The sequence below is a fragment of the Schistocerca cancellata genome, chromosome 6 (assembly GCF_023864275.1).
Source record: "Schistocerca cancellata isolate TAMUIC-IGC-003103 chromosome 6, iqSchCanc2.1, whole genome shotgun sequence".
Classification (NCBI taxonomy): Eukaryota; Metazoa; Arthropoda; class Insecta; order Orthoptera; family Acrididae; genus Schistocerca; species Schistocerca cancellata.
The window spans coordinates 6258701-6280729 of record NC_064631.1 but is presented as its reverse complement, the minus strand read 5'-3'; the positions used below and the strand labels follow the sequence as shown (position 1 = coordinate 6280729).

The 22029-nt window shown below is 42.1% G+C and overlaps 1 protein-coding gene across 3 annotated transcripts in view; it reads right to left on the bottom strand.

Annotated features, from left to right (window-relative positions):
- Positions 1-21167, bottom strand: part of LOC126191415 (uncharacterized) — a 233934-nt gene extending 212767 nt beyond the window's left edge. The window contains exons 1-2 of one of the 3 annotated variants that reach the window (XM_049932286.1): positions 21081-21167; positions 18000-18086 (exon numbers count right to left, since the gene is read on the bottom strand). In XM_049932286.1, the coding sequence (XP_049788243.1) occupies positions 18000-18029 (30 nt within the window). In that variant the 5' untranslated portion in view covers positions 18030-18086; positions 21081-21167. Of the gene's footprint in view, positions 1-17999; positions 18087-20393; positions 20874-20949 lie in introns of those variants that run through there. The other 2 variants (XM_049932285.1, XM_049932287.1) reach the window with 2 other exon arrangements.
- Positions 21168-22029: the final 862 nt, after the last annotated feature.

Here is a 22029-nt window from a genome sequence, read left to right as displayed (position 1 = left end):
TGGCATGCATTGACAGGGTGTATATGTGGACAGGAAAAAAAAATTCCCGGGTTTCCCGGTTAAAAATACACTTTCTCCCGGGTGAAAATACACTTTTTCTGTGTTAAGTGACAGTATACTCTTCCTCACCACTGTAAAACTCATCAATTCTTTGAATGTTTATGGTTTTATTTAGAAAATAAAACTGGGGGGGGGGGGGGGGGGGGGCTTTGCTAGCCCTGTCAATGCATGCCACTCCCTGTGGGGGAATGCCACTTCGACAGACAGGGGTCTTCTAATTGAGCAAGACCTTTGATGTGCAGCAACATGTACGCAGGTATAAGTTTGAATTCCACCAAACACCGCATGTCACTTTCTGAAGCACTGAAATCGAGATTGCGAACGCTTTTATAAGCCAGTCATAGCTCATGTCACGTGATCTCGCCAGCCGATGACAGCACAGGACACGTGATGTAGTCAGCCAATAGCAAGATCAAGTAGGGCGAACATACAAATAAGTAAATGGTTTAAATTAATATACATAGCATTAAAAGATCTTGTGGTGTCACCGTCAGACACCAAACTTGCTAGGTGGTAGCCTTTAAATCGGCCGCGGTCCGTTAGTATACGTCGGACCCGTGTGTCGCCACTATCAGTGATTGCAGACCGAGCGCCGCCACACGGCAGGTCTAGAGACACTTCCTAGCACTCGCCCCAGTTGTACAGCCGACTTTGCTAGCGATGGTTCACTGACAAAATACGCTCTCATTTGCCGAGTTAGCATAGCCTTCTGCTACGTCATTTGCTACGACCTAGCAAGGCGCCATTACCAGTTACTATTGATGCTGTAAAACATGTACCGTCAAGAGCGATGTTCACCAATTATGGATTAAAGTTAAGTATTCCAGCAGCTACGTACTATTTTTGCTAGTATCATTTCCATGTCCTGTTCCAGACCTCACGCCAGCCTGCGTGAGCTTAAACGCATGCCTTTCGGCTTCCTGTCATAGTGGTTTGGCTGTCTTGCCAATCCACAACAGATCTCACATTATGTCATAAAAGAAACAAGACATCAGACCATACTAAAACGCATAATTCGGCTTAAAATGCACATTCATATGTCCAGATTCGTATGTAAATTTTCTTGGAGTACCAGTACTGTATTATCTCATGTTTGGTTCTTTATTATAGCATAATGCCATACGTGCACTTGAGATGCAGCAAACAGTTGAAACTAGCCAATAGTGTGAAATTAAACACTTCGTTTCAAATAAAGTAGAAAAGATTAATGAAAGCCAAATCTCTTTACCGAACCGACAAAAATAACTTCATTGTTCTGCAAGGCGATTAATGCTTGACTGTGAGGAATGCGCAAATAAAATCTAAAACTAATACCATACTTTAGCCTTCCGTAATTATGCGAATGTATTTTAATTAATTTGATAATTCCCGGCCGCAAAAATCCATTTGTTATCATTTAACGTGAGAGCAATAAACGAAGAGGAAACATCAAATCACTGAACGTAAACACAGATCACGTGGAGACGACCCATCTCCACACCACAACTCAGGCTGCTCTGGGCATCAGCGCCAGATTTACTATATTTCCGAACTGGGGCAATATTAAGTAGTGGCGTCCAGCCATACTTCTGTAACCAGAAGCGAAAGAAGGTACTACTCATACGCAACTCAACTGCGCATGCGCAAGAGCCCGCCCACAACTGCTCAAACGAATCTAATTTAAACAGTTGTCACATCACGCTCATCGGAGGCAATTTGTTGTTATGAAGCTTTGCATAGTCTTCCTAACGCCTTTGACACACTTTGCTGTTGGCAGACGCTTGTATGAGCACTGTGTTTTGTTGTTGTATACGGCGCATTTCCTTTGCAACTTAACTTTTATTTTCGCTTTTTTTCCCTCGTTCATGTTTTGTTGCTGCAGTATTATTGTGCAATAGCGGAATACAGTAATATCCTTTGTTAGAGTATTGGTTCCTACCAGGCAAAATCACAAAAATTTAACTGAAAACTAAAACAATGAAAAATCCCAGGAATTCTAAACAATTCCCGGGTTTCTCCCGGTTTTCTGCCGGGTGAAAAAATTTCCGGGTTTTCCCGGATCTCCCGGTTGTCCCGGGTCGTATACACCCTGATTGAAGTCTCCGAGGAGGAGATATGGGGGTGGGAGCTGCTGTATTAAGGTAGGCAGGTCAACACAAGGAAATGGCCTACCTGGAGGGAGGTAGACTTTGCAAATGGTGATTGCTGGGGTCATTCACACTTGTACCATTATTGCTTCCATGTAGGTACGAAGGGGGATCCAGTCACTAATGACATTGGTGCAAACCAAAGTGCAGACCCCTCCAGACGTTATCCTGTGCCCAGCACAATTCTGAAAGAATGCCTGATAACCATGAAACATTGGAGAGTAGTCATCATGGAAGTGCATTTCTTGAAGAGCAAGACAGAACACAGAATAAGAGGAAACAAGTTGTGTTTGAGATAGGTGACAGTAATGTTGTTGTTGTTGTGGTCTTGAGTCCTGAGACTGGTTTGATGCAGCTCTCCATGCTACTCTATCCTGTGCAAGCTTCTTCATCTCCCAGTATCTACTGCAACCTACATCCTTCTGAATCTGCTTAGTGTATTCATCTCTTGGTCTCCCTCTACGATTTTTACCCTCCACCCTGCCCTCCAACGCTAAATTTGTGATCCCTTGATGCCTCAAAACATGTCCTACCAACCGATCCCTTCTTCTAGTCAAGTTGTGCCACAAACTTCTCTTCTCCCCAATCCTATTCAAGACCTCCTCATTAGTTACGTGATCTACCCACCTTATCTTCAGCATTCTTCTGTAGCACCACATTTCGAAAGCTTCTATTCTCTTCTTGTCCAAACTAGTTATCGTCCATGTTTCACTTCCATACATGGCTACACTCCATACAAATACTTTCAGAAACGACTTCCTGACACTTAAATCTATACTCGATGTTAACAAATTCCTCTTCTTGAGAAACGCTTTCCTTGCCATTGCCAGTCTACATTTTATATCCTCTCTACTTCGACCATCATCGGTTATTTTACTCCCTGAATAGCAAAACTCCTTTACTACTTTAAGTGTCTCATTTCCTAATCTAATTCCCTCAGCATCACCCGACTTAATTAGACTACATTCCATTATCCTCGTTTTACTTTTGTTGATGTTCATATTATATCCTCCTTTCAAGACACTGTCCATTCCGTTCAACTGCTCTTCCAAGTCCTTTGCTGTCTCTGACAGAATTACAATGTCATCGGCGAACCTCAAAGTTTTTACTTCTTCTCCATGAATTTTAATACCTACTCCGAATTTTTCTTTTGTTTCCTTTACTGCTTGCTCAATATACAGATTGAATAACATCGGGGAGAGGCTACAACCGTGTCTTACTCCTTTCCCAACCACTGCTTCCCTTTCATGCCCCTCGACTCTTATAACTGCCATCTGGTTTCTGTACAAACTGTAAATAGCCTTTCGCTCCCTGTATTTTACCCCTGCTACCTTCAGAATTTGAAAGAGAGTATTCCAGTTAACATTGTCAAAAGCTTTCTCTAAGTCTACAAATGCTAGAAACGTAGGTTTGCCTTTTCTTAATCTTTCTTCTAAGATAAGTCGTAAGGTCAGTATTGCCTCACGTGTTCCAACATTTCTACGGAATCCAAACTGATATTCCCCGAGGTCGGCTTCTACCAGTTTTTCCATTCGTCTGTAAAGAATTCGTGTTAGTATTTTGCAGCTGTGACTTATTAAACTGATAGTTCGGTAATTTTCACATCTGTCAACACCTGCTTTCTTTGGGATTGGAATTATTATATTCTTCTTGAAGTCTGAGTGTATTTCGCCTGTCTCATACATCTTGCTCACCAGATGGTAGAGTTTTGTCATGACTGGCTCTCCCGAGGCCATCAGTAGTTCAAATGGAATGTTGTCTACTCCCGGGGCCTTGTTTCGACTCAGGTCTTTCAGTGCTCTGTCAAACTCTTCACGCAGTATCTTATCTCCCATTTCGTCTTCATCTACATCCTCTTCCATTTCCATAATATTGTCCTCAAGTACATCGCCCTTGTATAAACCCTCTATATACTCCTTCCACCTTTCTGCCTTCCCTTCTTTGCTTAGAACTGGGTTGTCATCTGAGCTCTTGATATTCATACAAGTGGTTCTCTTCTCTCCAAAGGTCTCTTTAATTTTCCTGTAGGCAGTATCTATCTTACCCCTAGTGAGACAAGCCTCTACATCCTTACATTTGTCCTCTAGCCGTCCCTGCTTAGCCATTTTGCACTTCCTGTCGATATCATTTTTGAGACGTTTGTATTCCTTTTTGCCTGCTTCATTTACTGCATTTTTATATTTTCTCCTTTCATCAATTAAATTCAATATTTCTTCTGCTACCCAAGGATTTCTATTAGCCCTTGTCTTTTTACCTACTTGAGCCTCTGCTGCCTTCACTACTTCATCCCTCAGAGCTACCCATTCTTCTTCTACTGTATGTCTTTCCCCCATTCCTGTCAATTGTTCCCTTATGCTCTCCCTGAAACTCTCTACAACCTCTGGTTCTTTCAGTTTATCCAGGTCCCATCTCCTTAAATTCCCACCTTTTTGCAGTTTCTTCAGTTTCAATCTGCAGTTCATAACCAATAGATTGTGGTCAGAATCCACATCTGCCCCAGGAAATATTTGTTGCAAATCCACTGAATTATCGTGTGGCAGGAGTCCAGGTTAGGTATAAAGAAGCCAAGGGGAAGTAATGTCATCAGGTCAGTGGTCATCAACGAGGATGGGGTGACATCCATAAACAAGATGTCACACTGAGGTGAAGGGGGAGATGGCACCTCTGGGGGCACCAGAGGGGCCTTGTCCTGAGACTTATGTTTCTTCTTTTTCTCTTTTGGAGGTTGAGGAGGGCAGGCTTCTGCAAGATCCAGAACCGAAAGAGAGAAAGGGTGACCTTGCGGTGCACAGACGATGCCCCCCATGGCTAAGTTGTGGTAGTAGGCCTCCGCCACAAGACATGTCAGGGAAAGGGGTCCCGGGCTAAAGCCCCATCACTGGCGTGCACCGAAGAATGGGGGTACTTCTTCAGCTGTGGAGGGGGAGTGACATCCAGAGGGAAGGACATGGGAACTGCAAGGGAGGAGGAGATGAAAGGGTGAAAGGGCTGAGATACAGAAGAGATAGGACAGAGAAAGGATGTAACAGAGGCAAAAGTAGAAGAAATCGAAACTGGGTGGAGTCGGTAAAATTTTTGGCGAGCCTCAGCATATGACAGACGGTCCAGGGACTAACTCTTGGATCTTCTTCCCTCTCTCCGTAAGCTGGGCAATCTGGCAAGCGATAAGTGTGATGGTCGTGACAATTGACACCACAGATCATAGCACAAGCAAATAGAGGCCATGACTCCAATGTGTCAGTCCACTAACCCACAGTGGTACTCTGACTGGCCAAATCCTGGCGGGTCTTAGCAACACTTGCACATAGATTTTGCTGGGCCACACTGTAACATACAGGGATTGCAGATGGGAATTGCGTGTGGCGTCTGAGCTACTGTCCCATTCCATCTACATTATCCACTGTTTGATGGGGTTACACAGGTGGCATCAGAAGCAGCTTCGGCCAATCTACTCGGAAGATTCTTCCATGCCTTTTGGTTCACAGATCCAGCACAAAGACAGGGCATGCGGCAGCCACCGTTACAGTCGCAGACATCGCCTCCAACAGCACATGGGAAATGCTCACGGACATCAGCCTGGCGTCGCCATCACTGTCAAGTTGTGCCGGCAGCCTGTGATGCTGCCAGCAACAGGGTCACACCTGCCCATCCAGCCAGAGCACCCAGACATCGTCCTCTGCAGCCCACCTGTCATATCGTCTGCCTCTGCATCTACGAGTGCCAATGCGCACTCTGCGGTCGGTTTCCCGGTCGGCATTTCCGACCGAGCACAGTGTGTATACCGGTGTGAGGGTGCGTGCTCAGCATTCTCTCCTCCCCTCAACCATTACTTTCCATTTCCGTACCCGACGTCGGGGCAGATTGCAGGCAGGGAGTGGGGTTGAACTGTGATGCCCCGTGCCGTCAAATATTGAGAACGGTGCAAGAAGAATCGACCACAGCAGAGATACTACACAACAGAGCAGTATTACAAGTTACTGCTCACTTCCAAGAAGCTCCTGTCAGAGTAAAGTCACTGTGCTGCCTACTCGCCAAGAGACAGCCTGTGTCAAACACAAATATGTGTGTGCGGTTTTGTAGCTACAGCCTAGTCTGGCAAGCAGGATACGTTTTGTTGTAATTACTAAAGTATACATCATAATGAATGGACATCATTTAGATATAGCATGCAGGATGTAGAGGAATTGTGTGCAAAATTTAAACTAATTGTATGTTACAGTCTGGAGACGTAGCTTCAAACTATGTGGGTTAAGGATGGAAAAGATCCTCTGTGGATTAATAATCAAATTTGGAAAATTATGAGGAAACAGATTGTTGCACTCTCGGTTCACAAAAGAATGAGTAAATGTCGACACGAAAAGGTTAGTAGCCATTTGTGCATCCACAAGGTCATTGAGAGAAGCATAAAACAACTTCCACTGTCATATCTTAGTGAAAGATCTTGCTGAGAACCCAAAGAAATTCTGGTCGTACATAAAATCATTAAACAGGCATACGATCATTTGATTGTGGCACAGACTCCCACCTGGGGGACACAGAAATATGGAAAGCAACTAAAAGAGTTGAAAACAAATAAGTCACAGGTCCAGATGGAATCTAAATTTTCGTTTTACAGAGTACTCTGCTGAATAAGCCTCTACTTAGCTTGCAGTAATTGTGGCTCTCTCGCCCAACAAAATGTTCCGAGCAGCTGAAAAAAGTGCAGCAGGTGACTCCTGTACATAAAAAAGGTAGCAGAATGGACCCACATAATTACAAACCGATATCCTTTACATCTGCCTGCAGTAGAATTCTTGAAAAAATCTCGAGTTTGAATATAATATTTCTTCAGGCAGAAAAACTTATGTCTATATATAAGCAAGGATTTAGATAGCATCACTCGTGCGAAAGTCGTGTTACCCCATTCCTACAAACCGTCAATGAAGGGCTGCAGGCAGATTCCCTATTCCTCGATTTGAAAAAAAGCATTTGACATGGTACTCCACAGTTGACAGTACAGCTCGAAGTACAGATTAGATTCCTAGATATGTGAGTGGTTTGAAGATTTCTTAACCAATCGAACCCAGTAAGTTGTCCTCGATGGTGAGTGTTTCATCAGAGATCTGGGTATCATCAGGGGTGCCCCAGTGAGAGGACCACTCTTGTCCTCTACATACATAAACAATCTGACAGACATAGCGAACAGCAATCTGCAGCTGTCTGATAACAATTGACGTACACCAAGATGTCATCGTTGAATGACTATTAGAGTATACAGGATGACTTGGACACAATTTCTAGTTGGTGTGACAGATGGCAGATTGCTCTAAATGAAGAAAAACGTAAGTTAATGTGGATCTGTAGGAATAACAATCCTGTAAAGGTGTATACAGCATTAGCAATGTGCTGCTTGACACAGTCACCTCCATTAAACATGTAGCTGTAATGCTGCAAAGTGATACCAGATGGAACGAGCACATACAGTCGGTAGTAGGGAAGGCATATTCTCAATCTCATTTTGTTGGGAGAATTTTGCAGACATGCAGCTTCTTTATAAAGGAGACAGCTTATAGAACACTAGCACAACCCATTCTTGAGCACTACTGAAGTGTTTCAGATCCCCGGCAGGTCAGATTAAAGGAAGACATCGAAGCAATTCGGAGGCATGCTACTAGATTTGTTACTGGGAGATTCAACCGGCAGGCAAGTACTGCCGAGACAATTTGGGAACTCAAACGAGAATACCTGGAGGGAAGATGACACCCTGTTCGTGAGACACTATTACGGAAATTCAGCAACCCAGTATTCGAGGCCAACTGCCGACCGATTCTCCTGCCGCCAAAATATTTTTTGATTAAGTACCACGATGATAAGACGAGTGAAATTAGGTTCGTATGGAGGCTTACAGGCAGTTGCTTTCCCCTCACTCTATTTGCGAGTGGAACAGGGAAGGAAGTGATTAATAGTGGTATGTGGTAACCACCGCCATGCAGAGTATGTATATAGATGTAGAAGGATATGAATCACCATATGAAGATGTGGTGAGTGATTTCTAATAGTGACAATTGTTTTTAAATTTTGTGGTACGTTTGAAAGTGTAAAAGCAAATGAATAACAGTGTATTTTCTAAAGATTACACATTATAATGTACGATTAAAAGAATTCTCACGTATTTCAACATGACTATGTAGTTCTTTGCAAAAAGATATGTTTACTATAAGCAGCAGGTGCTTTATTCTGGAAAACACAAGTAGATAACTCGCCTTCCATCAGACTGTAACATTAAGCTCGGTGGCCCCGCGCCACTTTCTGAGAGGAGTAGGCTGTGCGCCAGCACCAGGTTTCACCCTCTCCCTCGTCTTTCGTCTGCGACACTACAACACACACACCACTACGGTGATCTATACCCACACAGACAGCTCTTATACTTCACAAAGGAGAGGTGGCTGCAGGCACGGAGGACAGGTAAAACCTTTCCAACTGAGTGGCCGAACTTGCTCTTCGGCTTCTCCCAGCCATTTGTGCCATATGACTTTCCTTTGCTCGCTTATTAGCTGGGGTCATCCTGAGCAGCTAGTATTCCAAAGCATTACATATAACTTTGAACTGATCACAGAAAATCTGACAAAGAACAAACATACACTGGATATGGCCAAGACTGATGGAACAAAGCTCTTGTTAGATTATCACCAATCTCATACTGGATCAAGGCTACAGTTGACACATCTGATAGATATAAGTTATTAGCCACTGTGATCAAAGATCATTTTACGTGGAAAGAGCACGTCAACTCCACTTGTAAGAAGATTAGCTGCAATATTTACTTCCTGAAAATTCCCTCCAATCTATCAATTCCTTCTGTGGTCACGCAAGTCTAATACGTATTAATACACTCACATTTGGGACTGAAATTTAAGGTAGGTTAGCCACACTCTACACTGACGGGATATTCGGGCTTAAAAAGAGAGTATTTACAATAACTGCTAATATAAGCAAAGGCCAATATTGTAGTAACTACAGTGGAACCTCACAAAGTGTTTCAGAATCTCACTCTTAGTGTGAAACATTCGTTAAGTGAAACAATTTATCCTCTATAAATTAATGTAAAATACGATTGTGCGTTATGTGCAGAAAAAGTACTAAAAGGTTTATCTTATTCGTACCATTTATTCAAAGAAAATTATACATACAGTTTTATGTACTTTATTATTCACAATACATAACTAATTCTTTTTTGCTAGGAAACTATCTATATAATTTGTTTCTGCCGACACTTCCAACATGTGGCAAAAATGCGGCACAGCATTATTGTCAAATAAATTTTTAGCACCCATAGCCATTGCTTTATTGGGGCGATTTTCAATGTATGATGCAACCAATTTCTGTGCTTTCAGTATTTCCCTTATTGCATCAGAATATTGTTGCTTCTGTTACTGCATCCTCCTCCTCCAAAATAGCTTCTCTCCGCAACTTCCTGCTGTGAAACACACTGCAACTCCACAAACTCTTCGGTGGCCAATTCTTGGCTGTGATGTTCCACAAGCTAACTGATATCATTGTTATCCGCTCCTAGTCCCATGCTCTTGGCCAAAGACACAATCTTGTTGACTACAAAGTCCACAGGTACTAACTCAAATGCCTCAGAGTCACATTCAACAATGCACTCCAGCCAAAGCTTCTTCCAAGCAGAAGTTAGAGTTTTCTTGGTAACCCCATCCCATGCCTTTTCAATCATCTTGATGTAGGCAATGATGTTGAAGTGATATTTCCAAATCCCTCTGAGAGTGAGATGGGTGGCTTCAGTCAACTCAAAGCAATGCTCTAAGAGTGCTTCAGTGTAGAGCTTCTTAACCTTAGAAATAATTTGCTGGTCCTTACGCTGGAGTAACAGTGTGGTGCTGGGAGGTAGAAATTGGATCTTGATGAACTGAAATTCTTTAAGGAGGTGGTCTTGTAGACCTGGAGAATGGGTAGGAGTGTTGTCCACACCAAGCAAAACACTGAATGGCAGATTTATCTCAAGCAAATATTTTTTCACCGAAGCACCAAACACTTCCACTGATACAATCACAAAACAGATCATGTGTCATCCAAGCCTTGTTGGATCTCCAATTCACATGTAACCCGCTTTTCTGGATTTTACACTTCTTGAAGACTTGAAGAGTTTCTGAATGGTAACAAGCAGTGATTTATTTTCAAATCGCCACTTGCATTGGCACAGAATAGCAGTGTGACACAGTCTTTCACTGTTTTCTGACCAGGCAAACGTTTTCTGCTCTGCTATTATGAAGGTACGCTTTGGCATCTTTTCCCAGAATAGATCAGTTTGTTTATTTGTTTCGCTTTGTTTTAGGGCGGAAAAACAACTAGTGTTATACACGCCCATCTAAAAACTGAAGGCAAAGAGAGCAGTTAAAAATGACTATATGTCAATCCCAATAGACGGAAGAGAAGAGAGCTAAAAACATGGACGTGGAGAAATGTCTACAAAATATAAACAGAGAGGCAGAGGTCCAGAATCAAAAATTAAATTGCCTTTGCCATATTGCTATGGCGGATGAAAAGTAAAATGCAGTCGAAATACCGTGCATCATTCATTAAAATGGCCGATAACTCAGATGGAAAACACAAACGAGAATGTAAGTAGTTAAGAAAAGGGCATTCTGTCAGGAAATGGCAGACCGATAAAAGTTGATTGCAATGTGCACAAATTGATGGGGGAGTACCACTTAACAAATGGAGATGTCTAAAAAGACAGTGGCCAATACGCAACCTAGTTAAAATGACTTCCTGGCAGTGAGGGGGCCGAGAGGTCATCCAATCCACTGGGAGAGGCTTGATAACCCAGAGCTTGTTCCCATGAAGGAAGGTCCAGTGGTGATGACAAAGTGACACCACCAGCTGCATATGGCAACACAGACATCTCGGAGGGAATGTAAGAACTAGCAGGCTGATGTACGAGGAATGCAGCCTTGGCAGCAGCGTAAGTGGCCTCGTTTCCTGTCAGACAGAAGTGGCCAGGAACCCACATAAACATCACAATGGCTCCATCAAGTGTGAACACATAACAGCTTTCACGGACCCGCTGCTCAATGGGATGAACGCTGTACAGCACACATAGGCTCTGAATGGCACTAAGAGTGTATGAGCAGATGAGGCAATTGAAAAGCCTGTGTTGACGGATGTACAGCATGGCCTGATGAAGGGCAAAGAGCTCTGCTGTAAATACTGAGCAGTGTTCAGGAAGCTGATACCAAAAAATATCGGCACCAATGATGAAGGCACACCCGATACCACAGTCAATCCAAGAGCCATCAGTGTACACAAAGGTACTATCATGAAATTCCATGCGAAGGTCAAGTAACTGAAGGCAATAGAGCGAGCCTGAAGTAGTGTCCTCGGGAAGCGAATGAAAGCCTAGGTGAACACGGGCCGCTGTACGAATCCAAGGTGGTGAAGGCTTCACACTCACTGGGAAAGTTGCAGGTAGAGTGAAGTTAAGTTGCCAGAGCAAGAGCCGAAAGCGAACTCCAAGAGGTAACAGAGAAGAGGGACACACCCCACACTGGCAATCAAAGGAGTATCGAGGCATAGGATGGGTGGCCACGCATGGCAGACAAACGGCACACGTATCTGCTGAGGAGAGAGTCATGGCGATACGACAGTGGCGGTTCGGCACGTTCTGCATACAGACTCAACCGGGCTAGTGTGAAAGGTAGCAGTGGCCAAACGGATGCCACGAGTGGGTATAGTATTGAGACGGGGTAAGAGACGGATGTGCAGATGGGTAAACAAAACACCTATTGTCTAGTTTTGAACGGAGAAAGGACCAGTACAAACGGAGGAAGGTGGTTCGATCTGCTCTCCAGGAAGTACCATTGAGGACACGTAGGACATTGAGGGACCGCATACAGTGGGCTGCCAGGGAAGACACTTGGGAGGATTAAAACAGTTTCCTATGAAGCATGAGCCCCAGGAATCTTATAGTTTTAATAAACAGAAGAACAACAGGCCTAAGGAAGAAACCAACTTTGCCTCCAGAAATTCATAAAAATGGTTTTGTCAGTGGAAGAAAGGAAGCCATTGTTGATCCTCCATGAATAAAGATAATCGAGACATCGCTGAAGACGTTGCTCTATGAGGCAAGTCTGTGGAGAACTTCAATAGATGGCAAAATTGTGAACGAAAAGGGAGCCAGAGATGCCCAGCGGAAGACAGGCCATTATACAATTAATGGCAATAGTGAAGAGGGAAAACTGAGGTGCACCGTTTTCCTGAATAAAGGTGTCCGACAAGGCAGAACACAAATGTACCTGAAAAACTTTGTCTTTTTAAAAAACCCTGAAGGAAACAAGGCATGCAGCCTCTGAAGCCCGACGTGTAGAGAGTACGGTGGGTGCCAGTCCTCCAGCAGGTGTCACAGGTTCTATGCAAATCGAAAAACACTGACACAGTCTGGGATTTCGGCAGAAAACCATTCATGATATGGGTGGACAAAGTGGCGAGGTATTCAACTGCAGGACGCCACATTCAAAATCCACACTGTGCAGTGCTTAGTAAATTGCAAGACTCGAACCACCATACCAGCCGGGCATGAAACATACATTCCATCATCTTGCAAACACAGCTGGTGAGAGAAATGGAAGCTGTTTGTCCTTACCAGGCTTATGTATGGGTATGATAGTGGCTTTAGACCAGCATTTCTGAAATGTGCCCTCTGCCTTGATGCGGTTGTACGTATCAAGCAGAAAGGGCCTGGCTGCAAGAGAAAGATGCTGCAACATCCGAATGTGAACATCACCTGGCCCTGGGGTGGAGGATCAGGATGAAGTGAGAGCATGATCTAGCTCCCTCATAGTAAAGGCAACATTGGAGCACTCATGATTCTGAGAAATGAAGGGTATCGCCCGAGCCTCTTCCCGCTCGTTTCCGATGGAGGAAGACAGGGTGATAGTGGGAAGAGCTTGAAATATCCGCAAAGTGGTGGCCCAAGGTGTTGGAGATAGCAATAGGGTCCACGATGACATCGTCTGCTAATGTCAGACCGCAAATTGGGGAATGGATCTTTGTCCCAGAGAGCCGTCGGAGGATGCCCCAATGACAGAAGAGAGAGTGGAACTGTTAAATGAACTAATGAATGAAATCCAGCTAGCTTTTTCGCTATCCTGAAGAATGCCACACACTTTGCAATCAACTGTTAATAATGAATGCAGTTTGCTATCGTATGATGATAGTTAATAACACGGAGAGCATGCCTCCACGCACGAATTGCATCACGGCATTCCTCAGTCCACTGAGGGCAGAGGACACAGCGTGGTAAAGAGGAAATGCAAGGAATGGAATGTTCTGAGGTGGTAAGGATAACATTCGTAAAATATTCTACTTGGTCATAACAACTGGGGAAATGTTCATTGAAGGTCACCAGGGAGGACTAAGCCTCCTTACTGGAGACCTTAATAAGCTGCCATTTGGGTGTGAGCAAACAGATAGCATACGGGAAATGGTCACTCGAGTACATGTCTGAGAGAACGGACCACTCGAGATGATGGGCAAGCCAGGCAGTGCAGGATAGGTCCAAATGGGAATAGGTGTGTGTGATGTCTGAAAGGAACGTGAGTGCTCCTGAGTTAAGACAGAAGAGGTTACGTCGATTGGGAGGTCAGGCAACAGGGCACCTCTCAGACAAGTTCTGGGAGAAAGGGGGTGGTGCACATTAAAGTCACTGAGCTGCAGAAGGGGGTGAGGTAGCTGCCCAAAAAGCTGGAGGAAGTCTGCCCTGGTGACAGCAAATGACGGAGGGATGGAAACGGCAAGTGAGGGAGGAAAAGGTGAACTGCAACAGCTTGAAGGCGGATAGTCAGGGAAATGGGTTGACTACGAACATCATCCAATATGAGAAGCATTACTCCCCACGAGATGGAACGCCGTCATCAGGGGGAAGATTAAAGCCGACCGGGAAGAAATGCGAGAGCTCAAAGCAGTCACGAGAACGCAATTTTGGTTCCCGAAGGCAGAGAACAAATTGATACTGTGATTCTAAGAGCAGCAGTAAATCCTCTTTGTCGGATCAAAGACCGTGAATGTTCCATTCGAGGAGAGTCATGACGAGAAAAAATGAAAGGGTGTCGTTCCGGCAGCTGCCGTGTGCCAGCCTTCAATGACTCACTGCTGCAGGGCACAGAGACAGGAGGATCCTGCTCCACGGTGCCTACAGAAGCGTCAGCATTCTTCTGTAGGCCTGCAGAGTCCAGGGCAGAGAATTTGTAGGTGGTGCGCACCGGCGACACGGTGGTCGGACAGGTGAGGGTATCACGTGACGACACCGTGATACAACTCGTCATAGGAGAAGACCAGTTGCCTTTGTTGGTCTTCTTGGAGCCTTTCCAGTTGGCAGAGGAAGACTCAGATGTTGGTTGGCTGGAGGGATGTAGGAAGTTTTCATGGGAGTTTTCCTTTTGTTCTTTCCGGACACCGGTTGTGTAGCTGGTGACTTTGCCCCGTGAGGTGAAAGTTTGAGTTGCACGCTGGTGGAGGAGACAGCTACCATGACACCGGGTTATTTTACAATCACGGTGTTGAATTTGAGGTCACACGTGTGTGAGCATGTCCTTCGTGGACCGAGACATATCAAGAACAGTACTGTAGGTGCCAAATAGTAGAATGCAGGGTTTCTGACTGGCCAACAACTTGCGAGCAACTGGGTAAGGCACTTTTTCCTTCACTTGGATCTCCTGGAAAGCCCATTCATCAAGATACGAGGGACAATCACGGGAGGAGGCAACACGGTCGGCACTGTAGTTGGTACAGGGGGGAGGAGGCGGCAGCCAAACGCTTGTGAGCATCCCTACCACAGGTTACACATTTGGCTGCTTGTCGACAGGACTCTCTATAGCGGTTCTAACAATGACACTGGTAGCAGCGCATCAGGTTCACAACATACGGTCTGAAGGTGATAACATCATAACCTGCTTTGATCTTTGACGGAAGAACCACTCTATCAAAAGTGAGAAAGTGTGGGCACTAAGGAGGCATCTACTTTTTTCATCACCTGATGGACTGCAATGACACCCTGATCAGAGAGGTACATTTGGAGTTCTGCCTCAGTCAGATCATCGAGCAGCCTAGTGTAAATAACACCACGGGAAGAATTGAGCGTTCGATGGGCCTCGACGCGAACAGCGTAGCCATGGAGGAGCGAAGCCGCAAACAGTTGTGCTTGAGAATAAGAAGTAGAGTCAAAAAGCAAAATGCCATTGCATAAACGAGAGCAGGATTTCATGCAATTGCATCAACACCTTTATTGACACCTTTCCGAACAATAAACAAATTCACCGCAGTGAAAGACTGACCATCTTCTGTATGTGAAACCACAAGGAACCGTGGTCCAGCTGAGAGAGCGTTTGAATTCTCAGCCTCATTCTGTTTACATTTCATAGACGTTGATGGTGAAGATCATTGGCTCAATGCGAGAAAATCCCCACGATTGCCATGGCACGCTCCTTACAACTGGAGGCCCCATTAGAAGGGGGCGCACCCACCTTAGGTGACTGTTCACACCTCAGGTCACACCTCCTGAACACCTGACTGATCGGCAATTTGGGAAGGTAGCAGCTCAGGCAATCACCCCTCCCTGAACCTGGCCTGTACCAGGGGGTACATGCAAACCCTACGTCTTGACTCGAGGCTGGAAATTACATGTTACACAGTCACCTGCTATGCATCAGAACCGTGCGCCAGCCTTCAGGAGCACACAGGGAAGCAGAAGAAAAAGAGGAACCTCAAACACCGAAGCAGAGGAAGGATAGGGGAAGGTGAATGAAGAAAGAAAAAAGGAATGAAAAACAGTGGACAGTATTTTGATATTGACAACCAAATATTCAGAATCCTTTTCCAAAAATAGGCCAGACACGTTTCCCAAGGTAGGGGAAAGGAACACGAAGAGGATAGACATGCATATCGAAGGAAAAAGATGCTGCAAAGGCTGGACCCCATGGTAGGCAAGCATGAACCTGCCAAAGAGTACTGCGCTCATTAAGTGAGTCAGTTTTTTACAATGTGTTTTGCTTGTTATATTAATTGCATGTTATGGGAGGAGCATGTTCAGTGAGGTTCCACGGTACTTCCACAATTATAATTTACTGATTGTGTATTCCTTGTATGTCTTGAACATTGTTATGTTTGTAACAGTGGCTGATAAAATAAGCATACCGAATATCGACATTCATAACTGCAATACACAAAACAGATGGCCTCATCATTATTGTTTACACTCACTCAAATATTTTTAAGGGTGGTAAATGTATAAATAATAGTATATTATGTGTATGGCATGATATGAAAGCTGTCCAAGACTTTAAAGTTTGATGGACAAACAAAAATTATTATTATTATATGTTCATAATGTGCACCACGTAAATTATCATTGGATACTTGTCTCATATGTAGTATAGGTTTTCTCACTTCATCCTGCAGTTTTAGTTTTTATAATAAAAAGTGCATTACATATGATAAAGTGTATGTAATATGGGGCAAATATAAATACCACGTTAAGCTACAGCCCAGGTTAAGCTACAGCTCAATCTGTTACCAAACTGTTATTTCACATTCATATTCATTGGCCTTGCCAACTCACAAGCAAATTATTGCCTGCCAACCTAACCTAGATCTTGGGATGCACTACAGATAAGTCTGGTACCAAAGCCAAAATTTCAGATGGGATCCACTATCAGAATCTCACTAACCTTTTTTTTTTTTGGGGGGGGGGGGGCACAATGTCTGACATTTACAAATGAAATACACAAACCAAAATTTCACAAATACCATCCACATACCATAAGTCATCATACTTCAAAGAATACGATGGCACATATTCTTCAAACCCCCAAAATTTTCAGGTAAGACAGAGACAGTAATACACACAACAAATACTTTATAACACTGGCTGCAAATGTTACTCTGAGATAAAGAAGTTGGCAGAGGAGAGGGAACTGTTTTGTACAACCTCAAATCAGCTTAATGTATGTAATAAAAAAGCATGTAAATACTCAGCCTGTTGCCATATTTAAATAAAGCTTCTGTTTAACAATCAGCAAACTGACATATTCCACATCTTGTGTGGCATATAACATAAATGGTGTACAGCATGATATGTAATTAGTGACATGCAATTTATTTTTGTAACAAATTGTCTGAAAAGAGTTTAATTAGTTTCTAGTATTCCCCCACTCAATACAAATATTTTCTCTTTGGCTGATAGACTGGTATGCAAATCAACAAGAAGGAAAAACAACATGCAGTGAAATATAAATGAACAAAAAACAATCATTATGCAATGGAAAAAGTTATGAAATCAGCATTATTAACTGCTTCGAGTGGGGGCGAGGTGGGGAGGGAGAATCATGTTGGTATAAATGCACCAAGAGGCACATACACTGAAATTCTTGTCTCGACTACAAAATATTCATTTTATTTCTTCATTGCATGTTTCAGCTTTTTACCACTGTCAAACGAACAGAACACTGGCAATAAAAAGTAATGTGTCCAACTTACTCTTACCTGATGCTTAGCGGGACTGATATTTTGTACTGGGTGTCCTGTTTCTCAGTCAATTGCAAAATGCATGTGAGGAAGAAATAAAATAAATATTTTGTGGTCAAGGCAGGAGTTTCACTGTAAGTGCAAAATGTGAACACCAGGTGCCGTAAAGCTTTCGTACAATATGCATCCAAGATTGCAGGAGGGCACATGTGTAATCTAGGGAAGTGTGCTTGGCAGAGGTTCCAGGAAACCAATTTGCTGCTCAGTCATTACTTAAAAACTATCTTAGTAACTTACCCTTTGAGCACCCCATTTGGAGTTATCCATATTGTCGCAAACTGCTAGCCCGAGATTCCTTTATTTCATGTCTTCTCCTTCCTGGAACTATAAGGTCACTTGTTTAAGAATCTACTAAACTAGTAAATGCAGAAGCTGTTTTATTCATTAATGAGTGAGAGAGAGAGAGAGAGAGAGAGAGAGAGAGAGAGAGAGAGAGAGAGAGATGGGAGAGCAGGGATGGCAGCTGGGTGATTAATAGTAAAAGCTACTGCAATATCGGAACAGAACCCGCCTCCGTGGCCAAGGTCACTAACATATGCTTGTGTGGTGGCACTCGACCTGATGGTAAGCCAGTTTGAATCCTGATGGTGGAAAAAATCTTCATTGCCAGTATTTGGCTGGCAAGGAGAGGAGAGGTGGTGGCATAAAGTTCCTGATCATGAGTTTGTGCCAATGTCTGGTTTAAATACCAAACCTCTCCACAGTATAAAGTGAGGGCATGTGTTGACGATGATCTATCCATCGATGGGGATGTTTAGTTTGGCGGCCGCCTTGGTGTTATTTGCAAGGAGTAGGCTATGTGCTGGCTCTAGGTTTCACCCTCCACACACTCACAGTATTGCAAAAAAGTAATGGGACTTCTTGTAAATAAATACCAGTACAGAAAATAGTATAAACTACAAAAGCCCTTGGATATGCTCAAGAACAGTTATGAAACAATGGGTCAAAAATTAACTTGTTAATGGAATTAGGACCTACTGAAGGAAAAGAATATAGAATAATAATGAATAAAATGCAAATTATAAAAAGCTGTTCCCTCCTTACAAACCATAACAGGGAAAGTTCACATCACAATTGTCCCAGCCTCAACTCTTTACTGGAATGTGCACAAAGGCACTATACTCAGCAGACAATAAATCCAGAGGTGTACTACAATTGAAATTCTTGGTTGTGGTGACAAAACTCCAAACAACAAAGTGCACATCTGAAACCTATGACAATTTTAACTTAACAGATATCTGAATGTAGCTCCAGCCTGATGGAGTCATTAGTGTTGTTACATTTCCTTTCGCTGAGAATATGCCTAAGTTAACTGAAAAAGAATGAAAATAGATTTAACACTGGCTAATATGATAAGCCTCCAGTTTTCAGCTTTCTCTGTTTCCTTCAGTGAACTGTAACTAAATTTCAGACTAAATAAATGCAGCAAAGATAGCAACATTTGCATAGATGTATGCTTGGCAGACAACATCAAGTACACAAAATTCCATGATATAATAATCAGTGAACATGTATTAATAACGAATTAAGAGGGTCCGCATTTTTGCAAGAAAACAACTTTCTTTAATACTAAAATATGTTTCACCACAGTTGCAACATCCTCAGCATTAATTTGATTGTTTTTTTAAATTACATTTGTACTATACATTTTTTAGCAGGAGAAAAAGTAAGTAAGTGCCACCTGGGATAAGTCATATACAACAATGATAAGCCTAAAACAGGGGCATATGACGCTATATTAATAGAAAATATAGTTTAAAGGTTATATTCTAAACAAAAATTCAGTTCAGACATTGCCCTAACACCTCACGTTGCAGGTGTCATGACTTATTAATTTTGATTTGCGATTGACTTTCGTTTGCAACCACAGGGTGAAAACAATACAAAACAAGGCACAATACAAATGTAACTTAAAGAACAAAACACTGCTGTAACATATTCCTAACCTACATTAAATCTGAATCTATGTATTTCTGGGATAAAAAAACAATAACAACACTGAGGATGTCACAACTGGGATGAGACATGTTTGAATATTTAAAAAAAAATTGTTCTTGCAAAAATGCTGACCCTTTTAATTCATTATTACTTATAGTCTGCAAGCATGAGCAAAGAGCTGAAAATTCCATTAAAAATGAAACTGTAAATTGGATAAGCACATAGAATATATATGTGGAAAACTAATTTTTAACCTGTAACTCCCACATAAACTCAGCTACCTAGACACAAATATTATAAAAACGATATACCATGAATTAATTCATTCTACATTAATTTATGACAATTTCATGGGGAGGCACCTTCAAATCAAACATTAACAGAGACCCAAAATGTAAAAGAGAGCAATAGGAATGACGCCAGCCTTAAATGGAGAAAATCATTAATGCCAGCATTTAAAGCACTTAAATATTATGAAGCATGAACAGACATGTACAAAACGGAGATGTCGCTAATGTAAAACACAAAACCTGTTCATAAAAATGTGAAAAACGCTTACACCATACAGAATTTATACACGTACAGCTTAGCTGCTTTAAGCAAAATGGTAATTAAACTTGTATAGCCCTAGAATATTGATGTACAAATAATAATAATAATTTGCTAAATCCTAGTTACTAAATACATGCTTACTTCTCAACAATTCTGATACGAATTTCGATTGATACACACAATGTACGTTGTTATGGGTTCAATAAACATGTAAATGAACTCAAATATGATGATAAAATATTAACACATCGAAAAGTCGGTTTGATGGCCCAAGAACGTCTAATAGTATGCAATTAAAATCCCAAAAAGAGTAGCGCACTTTTGGAATCTAGACAACTCTTTAACCACAATTAATTGGTACCGGCACAAAGGGAAGTAATACGAAATTAGCATGAAGTGGCACACAGAGCCAACCAACTAGCACAACTGCAGATAATTTATGTTTAACGTAGCCTATGACGCGAATTATATCTATAACTGAGTGCAATCACAACTTTCATAAAATATTATTAAATGCGATAAACCAATAGTCTGCAAATTGTATTACGCTATGTGACAACCGAACCATTAGTTTCTAGCTTCCGCACGGTGTATCTGTAATCACTTTATATTTTCATATCTTTACCACTTAACACAAATCATAGGAAAGAATTGTATATACAAACATAGTTATTTTTCAGTATGTTACGTTTAGTACCAGCATTTGTGTTTAGCGGGGAATAGCTGTCATAATAGATGTTGCTTGGTAGAGATTTAGGATAACTTTCGGAGATATTTCAAACGAGACCAGCATTCTCGGAGACGAAATATGTCAGAAATGATACATACAGCATATTTATTTCTGGCGAAAATATGCAAGAACTTGAACCGTTCGCGCTCAATACTTTCACACTCATTTTTAGCGCCATGTTGTTTCGTACCATTCGACCGCGCTAGCACGATCATATTTCGACCTCTCGATTTCAAATACAAATATAAATGTTTTATTCCACCGTTGAGCATATTTACATGGAATTGGTGTCGTCAGGAACAACATAATAATAATAATAATAATATTTAACCTCGACATGACAAATTATTAACTACAATATAATAATCCAAGTTGGATACAATACGTATTTGTGCAAATGCCAATAACAACAAGAAGTTTGGCAATAGATCAATTACAAGGTCTATGAACCACATAGTTCAGTGAATGACAAATAGATAATCAAACATAATTAACAATAAGTACATGCAAGAGCAATAAAATAGTGGCACAGTGTGGCATATTTATAGTTTGCAGTTAATTTATAGTTCATTCTGATAAGGAGAATGGGTCATTTGTCACATACTCAAGGAACTCTTGAGCAGAGTAAATTACTTTACTTTTGATCCACCTCGAAAGACCAGTTTTAAATTTACTTACTGACACTGTGCAGGAATTTTCAGTTAATTTGTTCAAGTAGATAAGACCAAGATATTTGTAGCTGTTATGTGTCTGCAAGCCTATCATATGGTATATTAATTGTATGTCCACTTCTTATGTTATGGTCATGAACTGTTCTCCTTAAGAAAAAATTTACTCAGATTCTCTTTAATGAAGACATGGTAGTTGTAAATATACGGGCCAGGCACAGTCATTATATTTAGTTTCTTAAAATAATATCGACATGATTCATAGGCTAAGTTCTGCTATGCACCTTATGGCTTTCTTTTGCCATTTAAGACACTAATTTTGATCCTATGGAATTGCCCCATAATAGTATTCCATAACACAGGTGCGAATGAAATAATG